Below are 11,762 nucleotides of genomic sequence, written 5' to 3' on the forward strand. Positions count from 1 at the left end.
ATGTATGAATTATATCTTAATCGAAAATTAATTTTAAAAGTAGTTGCCAGCAGAATTACAGCAAATAAAGTCTAAAGATTCTAGGAAAAATGATCTCCATCTTGCAGAACAATGAAAGTGAACACTTATTTTGTACCACATAGAAAAACCAACTCAAAATGGACCAAAGACTTAACATAAGACCTAAATCTGTAAAACTACGAAAAGAAAACTCTCAAGGCAAGAGTTTCTTGACCTTAATCTGAGCAGATTTTTTTATATTACCCTGAAAGAACAAGGGACAAAAGAAAAGTAGGCAAACTGGATGGCATCGAACTAAAAAGCTTCCATACAGCAAAGAATACAATCAACAGAGTGAAGAGAACCCACGGAATGGGAGAAGACTCTTGCAAACCTTGCCTCTGATAAGGGCTTGGAATCTGGAAGATAAAGGAACGCAAACAAGTTAGCAGCAAAAATCCACTCATCTGATTTGAAGTGGACAAAGGACCTGAATAGTCATTTTTGATAGAGGACACATGAGTATAAAAATGCTCAACATCACTAATCATCAGAGAAACAAAAATGAAAGTCACTGTGAAATATTACCTCACACTTGTTTAAATGGCTCTTATCAAAAAATTAGAAAAATAACCAGTTTTGAGGATGAGGAGAAAAGGAAAACTTGCACACTGTTAGTGGGAATGTGAACCTCTATGGTGGTTCCTTTAAAAAGTTAGGAATATGATGTGATCCAACAATCCCTCTACCATATGATCCATACCACCTCTGGGTACATATCCAGAGAAAACAAAGTCTGTGTCTTGAAGAGACATCTGCCCCCTGATATTCACTACATCATTATTCACAATAACCAAGCTACGGAATCAACTTAAGTGTCCATTGGTGAATGAATGGATAAGGAAAACGTGATTCGTGCACACAGAGTGGAGAATTACTCAACATTAAAAAATAAGGAAGTTGGGCTGGGATTGTAGCTCAGTTGGTAGAGTGCTTGCCTTGCATGCGCAAGGCCCTGGGTTCAATCCTAGCACCACACACACAAAAATAAAATAAAATAAAAAATAAGGAAGTCCTGCTATTTGCAGCAAAATGGATAAACCTGGAAGATAATTTGCTATGTAAACCAGACACAAGACAAGAGCTGCCTGGCCTCACTTACCTGTGGAATCCAAAAAAGTCCAACTTATAAAAGCGGAGGGTAGAATGGTGCTTTCCCATGGCTGAGGGGTGATGGAGACATATTGGACAAAGGGTACCAAGTCTCAGTGAGGCAGGATGAGTTAAGTTCTGGGGACCCAGTGTACAGCGTGGTGACTGTAGGTAATAACTTGAAATTTGCCAAGAGAGTGGATTCTGAGTGTTTTTACCACAGACACAAAAAGGTTATTGATGGTTACATTTGGTTGTCAACCTGACTAGATTGAGGGCCGCCTAGAGAATTGGTAAAGCACACTTCTGGCTGTGACTGTGAGGGTGTTTTCAGAGAAGATCAGGGGGGGAGTCAGTTAACTGAGAGGAAGACCCACCCTGAACTTGGAAGCACTCACCCAGAGGCGGGGGCCAGGAACAGACTGTGTGCGTGCGAGGCCCTTCTTGCGCGGTGTGCTCTGCTGCTGGCCGAAGTCAGACCCCAGATTCTTCAGCCTCCGAATGTGGAAGCACCAGCCGCTCTCAGTGGTGGTGGTGGTGGGCGGTACGTGGTGTTCACACCTCCAGCCTCGGACTAGAGCGGCATCGTTGGTCCTCTTGTTCTGAGGCTCCCAGCTTTTGGGCTGAGCAGCCCCCAGGATTGCTGGCCGCCGCGGGACTGTCCATCCTCCGATCCTGTAAGCTACTCTAAGACATCTTCTCCTGTAGTTGCAGATCTTCTATTTCTCCTGTTCTTCTGGAGCAGTCTGACTGACAGTTACTCTGTGAAGTGACAGGTATGTTAATTCACTTGATGGTGTAATCGTTTCACTGTGTGTGATATCAAACCATCTCGTTGTAAACTTTAAATATACATAATTTTATTTGTCAGTTATGTCTCAATAAAGCTGGAAATAAAATACCTAAAATTTCTACTTCTTTTCCCTAATTCAGCTATAACCATAAGTAAGCACAAGTACCACCTTATTAAACATTTCATTTTGATTCATTCTTGTATGTACATTCATGAGCATATTATATGTGAATTTACAGGTACATACACTTACATATAATACACATGTGTAAAGCTTTTACATAAATGACAAATGATCCAATTTTCACTTAAATATATAGAAAGGCATAAAAAAGGTATCACAAGAGCACATGCCCACAGTTCAGCTCAAAATTCAAAACACTACCCTCTGCTACACTCCTCCCTCAAACACATCTCCCACTCTTGAACTGCTCTCCTGAATGTGGAATTCATCATTTGGTGTAGTAACAAATTTAGCCTTTCCTGAAGAAAGGTCATTGCCCTATTCTGGAGATAGTGTCTAAATCTTTGAGTGTCATGTCTGATAGGACTGTCTTTTCCTGGGGGCCTAAATCATGCTGGATAATCTAAAAATGTGATTTAGTGCCCAGGCTGTTGATAAGATATTTTTAACAATGTGATTCAGAGTGGAGCAGGCCACAGCAGATAGTCTAATCATGTGACTTAGAATGTGTCTGTCAGGTGGTGTCAGCTCCACTTCAGAAGAGCCAGGTACTGTGGTCAGACATGGAGGATGTCAACCACACCTATGTGATGGAGGCCCAGGAAAAACCGGACACTAGGCTTGGGTGAGCTTTCCTGACTGTCAACCCATCCCAATGTTGAAGAAAACAAATGAAGTCTGCTCTATTTACTCTCATCTGGAAGGATATAAAAAGCAAAAAAAGTGCAATTATGACAATAAGAAATCTGACCTCAAATCTCCTGAGGTAATGAGCAGTCCAATAAGATAAGTGACAAAAGGGCTTGGATCCCTTGGCCTGGCCACCAGCTGGGGACCATTAGTGGTAGGATGGTCTGGGGATGAATGTGGAGATATTTATAGGACTCCATGACATGGGGATCCCATACATGGTGATTCAAAACCCTGTGGGTGAAGTCCTAGTTGGAGCTGGGAAAGTATTGAATTGTGGGATTAAAGTTTGGATGAGCCAGGCATGGTGATGCGCACGTGCAGTTCCAGCAACTGGGGAGGCTGAGGCAGGAGGATTGCAAGTTGGAGGGCAGCCTCAGAAACTTAGCAAGATCCTGTCTTAATATAACAAAATAAAAATGGCTGGAGATTGGCTCAGTGATAGAGTACACCTGGGTTCAATCCCCAGTACTCCCACCCCCCAATTGGGTGAAAATTGGAATGGTTGAGGAGACTTTATGTAAATCTGTTTCCCTGAACACAGTATGGGGATGGATATTGTTTCTGCCTGGAAAACACTCCCCCTATCCACTGTGGTAAAACAGAAGGCATGTAAATCTTCCCTTCAACCAACATTGATTTAACATGCTAAATGAGTACTAGTAAAGTTGCCCAAACCCACTCGATTATTAATTTGAAACAGTATAGGATATATATATGATGGGCAAGTTAGGACCAAATGTTTGGCTTATTTGGATTTTGGAGGACATAAATCCCACATCTAGGACTCTTGCTAGCTCCTGTCCATAAAACCACGCAAGTCCCTCGGAGGCCTTAGATACAGAGCTATAGCAAAGAGCTAGTGAGCCACCCAGTGGTGAATGCTGGGATTTGGGGCCAGAACGTTTCCATTTGAGAGAGAGCTAGTTGGCTATTGGGTTTAAAATCGCACCTATCACTAGAGGACATAAAGTAAGGACCCATTGATGTGTTTTGTAATGTTGTAAAGAAACACTCTAGTAAGGAAGGTCATTGCAGAAAAGTCCATAATACAATGAAAGTGGTTTATAAAGAACATGCTACTAGAGGAATGCAAGAGGTACATTGCATCCATGAGTAGGTGGCCTCGTTTCCCCCAGGATCAGCTTTGGAACCACCTAAGGGGCTGCCAGATCCCTCCATTACTTAGACGGTGCCTAGAAATAGCTCTTGATTGGTTTGTGGATGGAAAATCCAAAGGGGATGAACAGCATCCTGTTTGGAAGCCTGACACTCAGATTGAAGGAGGTAAAAACAAGTGAGTTCAGTGAACTGAACTGCCCCTATCTTTGGTTTTTACCAACTTATGGGCAGTGGCCAGTGGCCTGGTGGTGTAGTCAGGCCAATGGACGATGGAGAACTGGGCTACTGGAGGGATGCCCGTGGAGGGTGCAGCCCTATGGAATCGCCCCCTGCCACCTACCACCTCCTTCCTCCCCACAAGTCCTCCCTGACCTTTACAGTTGGCATTTTGGCAATTATTAAAAGAATTTTACTAACTATGAGTGTATACATGAACACTATATTTTGATTTAGCCTTGTGTTTTTCCTGAACTTTAAAATTAATACACTCCTATTTTATTATTTACTTGTATCTGGCTTCATTCACACAACACTTTGTGAAATTGATCCACATTGTTCTTCTAGCATTAACTTATGTTTTAATTGCTGTGTAGTATCTTGTTTATTTTTCCATACTATTTGTAATGATATTTGAATTGCTTAACTTTGGGCTGTTATAAATACTGTTGCTACAAACATTTTTTCACTTGTCTTCGGTGTTTATATGCAAACATTGTTATTGATTATATATCTAGGAGTAGAACACAAGGTCATAGAGTATATGTATCTTCTCCTTTGATAAATAATGTGGTTTTCTAATTTATATTCTCACCAATGGTGTATGAAAGTTCAGCATTATACATCTTTGCCAACCCTTGATATTGTCAGTCTTAAAATTCTCAACTGGATATGCACTTAAATCTTAATGATATTGAAAATTTATGTATATAGAATACTGCTTATCAAAACTTGGGATGCAGCTAAAGCTGTGATCAGCCAGAAATAGAAAACCAAATTAAACATAAAGTAGTAGTAGTCAGGGAAAAACAAGTGAGATAAACTCATTCCCCTCTTTGGTATTGCTTTTTCTTCTATATTTCTTTCTCTATTAGCTTGAAAACTTTATAATTCTTTTAGTAGATAGTCTGGGTCTTACAATATGTGGATTGAAGATTGACAGTTTTTTGGACAATGCAAAGACCACAGAAATTCCACTCAGGCACCAACACGAATGCAGCCTTCTCTCCCGACCACAGCCACCGTCTCTCCTCTGGCCACCTGGTCTGCAGACATTCACCATCCAGGCCATTTCTCATGCAGTGCCAATGGAACTGTCCAAACATCCGACCCTCCTGACCCTGTCCCTCCCTGTCGCACAGCCCTTCCACGGATCCCCATTAGTTTTAAGAGAGAACTTAAAGAACCCAGGGGAATGGGGAAGGGGAGTGAAAGACAAGGAAAGAGACAGGAGACATGGCACTGGGGCTACACATGGCAGAGTGTCCCAGCTGTCCTGGCTGCTCCTGAGATCTCGTCCTATATAATTCCTGCTTCTCCGGGTGAATAGGACTTCGGGATGACCAAGGAGACAGACGTCCCTGCCTTGCCAAGACACATCTGATTTCCCTCCACCACATCCTCTTGCCACTACCCATCACCTCGTCCCTTCGGGCACAGGGAAGGGCTCTCCTGTGCCTGAGAATGTCCCCACTGCTCAGGGGGCTGCCACAGCTAGAGCCAAGTGAGATGAGAAGCACGCTGGGCAGTCTCGGGAGCCAGGGGAAGGGCGGGCTATGGGGTGAGATGAGAAGCATGCTGGGCAGTCTAGGGAGCCAGGGGAGAGGCGGGCTACGGTGGTGAGAAGACACAGGAGGTGCAGATTAGTGTCTCGGCTGGGCCAGGGCGTGGTGTTGAAGGTGAGGGTGGTGTGGGGGCTCACTCAGGCAGGCTGGAGACAAGTGAGCACAAGGAGCTGACTCGGGTGTTACAGGGAGCCCTGAGGTCAGTCGGTTCTCAGCATCTTCGTATCCCCTTGGGCACTCTTTCCAGGTGGTAAAGACAGTGCAGAGGGCAGCAGGGGCCGGGGTGTGTGCGGAACCCTCTGAAAACTCCCCATGCCCACAATGACCCAGATGGAAAGTCAGAGATCAAGGGCTAATGCTCCCTTTCCTCTAGCAACTTCAAACATCAATGAAAACACACATAAAAGTGTAAAGACTTGTTCCTCATTATTGGAGTCCTTGTGAATCCAAGATATTTAGCACATGGTCAACGTGTCGTACCTATTCTGTGTGGAGTGGGGGCATTTCAAACCTTCTTACCCAGAAAGTGCCACAGCAATCTTGGCTTCAGGTGGAGGCTCCATAGGAGGCCACCAGGGACTGGGAAGAAGGAAACAGAAAGGTGTTCTACTTGTCAAATGGGTAAATACTTCATCGCGCACTGAGCTAGAAGCACTACAAATTCACTCTCAGATAATAACGAGATAGTTTTGGTTACTGCCCCAATTCACCAGCCTAGAAGCAGCAAAGAGAAGGGAAGCGATTTGCCCAACAGCAGCCAGACACAGATTGATCACAGAGCCTAAGGCGGAAGGAAGCTGGGGTGTGAGGAGCTCAGGCCGGTGTCTAACCTGGGGAACGGGGATCGGAGGCACGGCAGGAACTCAGAAAATCACTCCCCATCATCCCAAGGCCGAGCACCCCAGGGGTGGGGGATAATGGGGTACTGGTTTGTGAGGCCTAGATCCTGTGGGGCTCTAGAAAGTCTACCTGAAGCTCCCTGGGTCCTGGGGGGAGCAGGGAAGCCGGGTGCTTTGCTGACTCCCACTCCCTCTCCACAGCACCCGCCAGGCTGCTCAACTCCTCTTGCTCCTTGGAGAAGACGCTGCAGTGCAGCTGCTCCTTCCATGGGATCCCCACGCCCTCTGTGCAGTGGTGGGTGGGCGGTGTCCCTGTGGGTGTGAACAGCGTGGATGGCGGCCTCCAGGTGACTTCCACTACCCTTGGCCCCTGGGCCAACAGCACCATCAACCTGGCCAAGGAGCCAGAAATGGGCACAAGCCTTCTCTGTAAGGGCAAGAACCAAAACGGAACCCATGCTGTGAGCATTCTACTGATGTCAGGTGAGTGGAGGACCCGGTGACTAGGTGAGGACAGTAGTGAGCAGGGTGGGGCTGGGGAGCTGGTGTGGGGACTGGCACAGCAACCAGAGGAGGGCTCTGAATCTGAGGTCTTGGGAGGGAAACCTTCCCCACGTGCTCTCTCCTTCCAGGAAGGAGTCCTTTGGCTCCCCAGATCTTTCTGAAAGGGCTGCTCCAGGGTGTTGTCTATGGATCTATGGCAGTCACATTGCTCTTCCTCTGCCTCCTCCCCTTCATGTGAGTATGCCTTAGTCCATTTTCTGGTGCTGTAACAAAATACCTGAGACAAGGGAATGTACAAAGAAAAGATGTTTAGTTGGTTCACAGTTCTGTCTAAGAGCATGGCATGTGTCTGCTCAGCTTCTGGTAAGGGCCTTTTTGCTACATCATAAGATGGCAGAGGGCACTCCTTGGTGAGACAGAGCAAGGGTGCTATCTCAGGTCTCTTTTCCTCTTTGTAAAAGTCACTAATGTCATCATGGGGGCCCCACCCTCATGACATCATCTAATCCTAATTTCCTCCCAAAGGCCTCAGCTCCAAATACCATTAACATGTGAATTGAGGGACTAGGTCTCTAACACAGAGACTTTTGGGGGCACACAGCAGATGCCAGTACTGTGGTTAAATTCTCCCTACTACCAGCTACCTACCTGCCTGCTACCCTGCATACTCTAGCTCTGGTACCAGCACAGAGAGGACAAAGTCAGTGAGCTCAGGGTCTGAAAAGGGTCATTACAGAGACACCAGGGCTACACCATGCCATAAGACACGCCCATGGGACTCAGTTTTCAGTGCATTTTACAAAAGATAAATCTGGGAAAGAAGTGGTGGCCCTGGAGAAGCCAACAGAGAGACCGCAAGGTGCTGACAGAGCTAGGTGTGGTGGCACACACCTAGAACCCCAGCTACTCAGGATGCTGAAGCAGAAGGACTACAAGTTTGAGGCCAGCCTAGGAAAATTGGTGAGACCTTCTCTCAAAATAAAAAGGCTGGGGATGTAGCTCAGTGGTACAGTGTTTGCCTAGCATGCATAAGGCTCGGGGTTCAATCCCCAGTACTACAAAAAAGGCATTGTCTGAAATGGGCCTGGAAGACCAAGTACTCATTTTGGTGGAAAGTAGTATATAGAAGCCCAGCAGCACATTGAAGCATTTCTCAGTGTCTGTGTGAAGTCAGGTACCTTGAAAGTGACAGGTAATGGTTAAAAATGAGTTGGAAAAGGTCCTTGGTGTTATTTCATAAAGACCCTTGAAACTTAGCTGAACATACTGGCTAGGAGCCCAGAGTAAGGCAGAGTTGCTGGAGGTCAGGCCAAGGTTTGGGCATCAGGGCCTCTGGCTGCTTGGATGCTAGACGCCTTGGACTGAATATCTGTTTGGGAGCCATGGGAGACTGCTAAGCTGGGAATGGAAGCATAACCTTGGGATGGGACAGATCAGACAGCAAGAGCCCGGAGGCCAGAGCAGGCAGATGGTGCCTCATCACTCAGGAAAGAGCCAAGCCTATGCTGAGGCAAGTGTCGAGAGGCAGCGAGAGCAGTGGGATTGGGAATGACTGGCCATCAGAGGAGTGGAGGAAAAGGAGTGAGTGGTGGGGAAAACTGATGAGCTATTTTGAAGTAGTCAGCTGGACTAGTGATCTCTTTACGTGTACCGGGTATCCCCATTATATAGGGTATGATACCAATTCCCAGCGAGGTTATGTGGCTTCCCATAGATAATACAGCAAGCTGGTAGTGTTGTTGGGGCTCTAAACCAGAACCTATGATCAAGACCAGAATCCATTTGGGGATGCAGAGAGGTAGAGAGCCAGAACTGATAAGACGCTCATTTCCTTAGAGTGAAGCATATCAGAAAGAAGAATGCAAAGAAAACTGCAAAGATCAAAGCACAAAAGAACCCTGAAGTCAGTAGGCCAGAACCCAAGATGTCTCCAAAGAATGCTGAACCAGGGAAATCCATAACCACCCCATCTTCTGAGAACCAGATTTTGGTAGGTACCCATTATGTTTGGAATCCAGTCTATCAAGATAAGATAATTAAGACTCAAAGACAGCCAGGTGCAGTAGCACATACCTGTATTCTCAGCAACTCGGGAGGCCGAGGCAGGAGGATTTCAAGACCAGCCTGATCACTAAGCAAGACTTTGTTTCAAAATAAAATTTAAAAAGGGCTAGAAATGTAGCTTGGTTGGTAGAGAACCACTGGGTTTAATCCTCTGTACTGCAAAAATAAAAATAAAAGTCCTACAGGAAGAAGTTAATACAGGGCTTGAGAAGAATCTCCCCTATTCAGTATTGATATATAAACATAGAATGTGCTTACAGATCATTTTATAGGTGGTGAAGTTAAGGCCCCAGAGAGCCTTATGAAAGATGAAAATTAAGAGACATAATTTAAAGAGTAATCAGGATTGCAACAAACACACATGCACGCACGCACACACCCAGCACACTGAATCTCCACTGGGAAGAGAATTGGGGACCCCTAGCGATGGTTCTAGCATCAGAGTGGAAACCAAAGGTTGGCCTCTGGGTGTTTAGCAAGCAGTGTTCAGCACCTTGTAGATGCCACAGGCCCAAGACAGCCTGAAGTGCTTGGAGGCAGGCCACACCTCGGTTACTCGTTCATTCATACTTCACTCCCATCTTCTGCAGCACTTGAAAGGGAAAGTGCTGGAAGGTGCTAGACATCTATTGTTTACCATTTCTTACTCTCTAAGACCAGAAATCCTCTGCCACCCTCCAAGCACCCTATATGAAAAATTGGTGTCCCTTTATAGATTATATCTATTAAATACTACCAATGTTTCCTATCAAATCTCCTAATCTCTGCGCTGTGCAATGCTGGTGTCTCACCCAGGTCTTGCCCTCAGTGAGCAAACAGGATGGTAGAAAAGGCGCCTTCACAAAAAAAAAAAAAAAAATCCATGGGGTTATGGTGGCCCAGAGGAGGGAAAGACCAAACCTATCTAAGAATGTCAAACAAGATGTCCCAGAGGAATCTGGGGAATAGTTTGGTGACACCTGGTACAGGGGATGCATAGGGGCAGGACCAGAGGAAGAAGACAGGCTGCAGGTTCCAATCATGGGATTATGAGCAAAGATTAAGCCAACACCTGATCCATGTTGCTTACCTCTGTATTCAAAGAGCTATCCTTTTAAGATGTGGATACTCACCTCTAGAATTGTTCCAATATCCTTCTTTCTTTGCCTGACTGTTCCATAGCTCCTTCCAGGAAAAGCAAGCTAAACTGGAGACAGTGAAGGCTGTGAAAACTCCATGACACCCGGAGTCCCCTGTATCCATGGAATTACAAAAGTCCACAAAACCCACTGAGTCCCTAGAAAGCATGGAGTTGATAATAAATTCAGAGCCATCAGAATCTCCACAGCTCACAAATTCCTCTCAACCCCTACCTATCCCTTGTGCTGGTTCTCCATGGATTGAGGTTTACTCTTAAACCTGGTCTCAGAATCATTGTTGATAAACTGTGATTTGTTGTTTGGTTAGCCCCATTCTGTGATGGTGTCACAAGAAGGAAAAATACATGTGAAATGATGAGATAGCTCCATCAGGAAGGTGTTTTGAGCCTCTATCGTGGGACAAGAGATACACATACAAGAACACCAGGCATCTTTGGATCAAATCCCAACCTCAGTGCTTAGTGACTGTATGCCTTTGGACAAGACCTCTCATCCCCCTCGAAACTTCAGTATCTTTACATGACATACACCTGGGTGAGCAAAAATCACGAGCATGAGCAAAATAGTATCCAGAGATGAGAATGGAGAAGACACCACAATGGGCCTGAATGCCAGGACCTGGCACTGGAGCTTGATCTCATAGGGCGTTATCCTGACTCTGAGAATGCAGTTCCATGGGAAGAAGGTCTTCATCTGTCTTGCTTTCTAGCTGTATTGCCAGTACCTATAATTGTGCTTAAAATATAAGAATCTCTCAAAATTCTTGTCAAATAATTACATGAATTAACAAGTGAATTATAAAGCATTGTTAAGGTTTGAAACAAGGAAGTGGGATGATGAGATATGGAAACAGATCCTGAAACACAGAGATGGAGATATGAGAGAGGCAAAGAGAGTCCTCGGGAGATTATTGCAAAATTTCTTGGCCAAGCTGAAAAGTAGGCAAGCAAGGAGTGAGAACAGGATTCTGGCATTAGGATGTACTATGGCTATGCACTGTTCCCTTCAGAATGAAAGACAACCCCCCCTTCTGGATCCAGATGTCAGTAGTTTTCAGTAATTGAAGGAGGATCATCTCTTCCCTATGAGTGAACAGTGATCCTGCAGCACCAGTGAGAGACATCTTGTACTCAGAGTAGATGCTTTTATAACTCCCACATGTACAAGCAGCTGTCACATGCAGTTCACATTCTCCACAGAAGTATAAGCACCCAGTTTGTGCAAGATAATGGCCACGTCCCCATGGAGTTGGTCTGCGTGAGTATACCATGAAGACATACACACAAATTTATAGTGTAAAACACTGAGCCAGATATGGTGGTGCACACGTGTAATCCCAGCAACTTGGGAGGCTGGGGCAGGAGGATCTCAAGTTTGAGGTCAATCTCAGCAACTTAACCAGACTGTCTCAAAATTTAAAAGAGCAAGTGAGAGAGCTGAGAATATAGCCCAGTGGTAGAGTGTCCTTAGGTTCCATCCCCAGTACCAATAAAT

The 11,762-nt window shown here is 45.3% G+C and overlaps 1 protein-coding gene and 1 long non-coding RNA gene across 3 annotated transcripts in view; one reads left to right on the forward strand and one right to left on the reverse strand.

Annotated features, from left to right (window-relative positions):
- The window catches only part of LOC125612558, a 15,610-nt gene extending 5,028 nt beyond the window's left edge, over positions 1 to 10,582 (reverse strand). The window contains exons 1-2 of the long non-coding RNA XR_007342969.1: positions 10,242 to 10,582; positions 1,551 to 1,914 (exon numbers count right to left, since the gene is read on the reverse strand). This is a non-coding gene — a long non-coding RNA (uncharacterized LOC125612558). The remainder of the gene's footprint in view (positions 1 to 1,550; positions 1,915 to 10,241) is intronic.
- On the forward strand, positions 5,498 to 10,702 carry Siglecl1 (SIGLEC family like 1). 2 transcript variants are annotated; one of them, XM_048790433.1, is made up of 5 exons: positions 5,498 to 5,661; positions 6,763 to 7,044; positions 7,194 to 7,299; positions 8,902 to 9,055; positions 10,576 to 10,702. In XM_048790433.1, the coding sequence occupies exons 1-5, from the start codon at positions 5,622 to 5,624 to the stop codon at positions 10,621 to 10,623; spliced, it is 630 nt and encodes a 209-aa protein (XP_048646390.1). In that variant the 5' UTR covers positions 5,498 to 5,621; the 3' UTR covers positions 10,624 to 10,702. The 2 variants fall into 2 exon arrangements, with proteins under 2 accessions (XP_048646390.1, XP_015352432.2); XM_015496946.2 differs by lacking the exon at positions 10,576 to 10,702 and having other exon boundaries at positions 8,902 to 9,361.
- Positions 10,703 to 11,762: the final 1,060 nt, after the last annotated feature.

This window comes from Marmota marmota, unplaced genomic scaffold (assembly GCF_001458135.2).
Source record: "Marmota marmota marmota unplaced genomic scaffold, marMar, whole genome shotgun sequence".
Classification (NCBI taxonomy): Eukaryota; Metazoa; Chordata; class Mammalia; order Rodentia; family Sciuridae; genus Marmota; species Marmota marmota.

What these genes read in the sequence shown, in the direction of transcription:
- Siglecl1 (XM_015496946.2), top strand. Translation starts at nt 5,622, where the DNA reads ATGTCCCCACTGCTCAGGGGGCTGCCACAGCTAGAGCCAA. An exon ending in GCTGCCACAGCTAGAGCCAA is followed by an intron (nt 5,662 to 6,762) that starts GTGAGATGAGAA and finishes CCCTCTCCACAG; the next exon opens with CACCCGCCAGGCTGCTCAAC. An exon ending in GAGCATTCTACTGATGTCAG is followed by an intron (nt 7,045 to 7,193) that starts GTGAGTGGAGGA and finishes CTCTCCTTCCAG; the next exon opens with GAAGGAGTCCTTTGGCTCCC.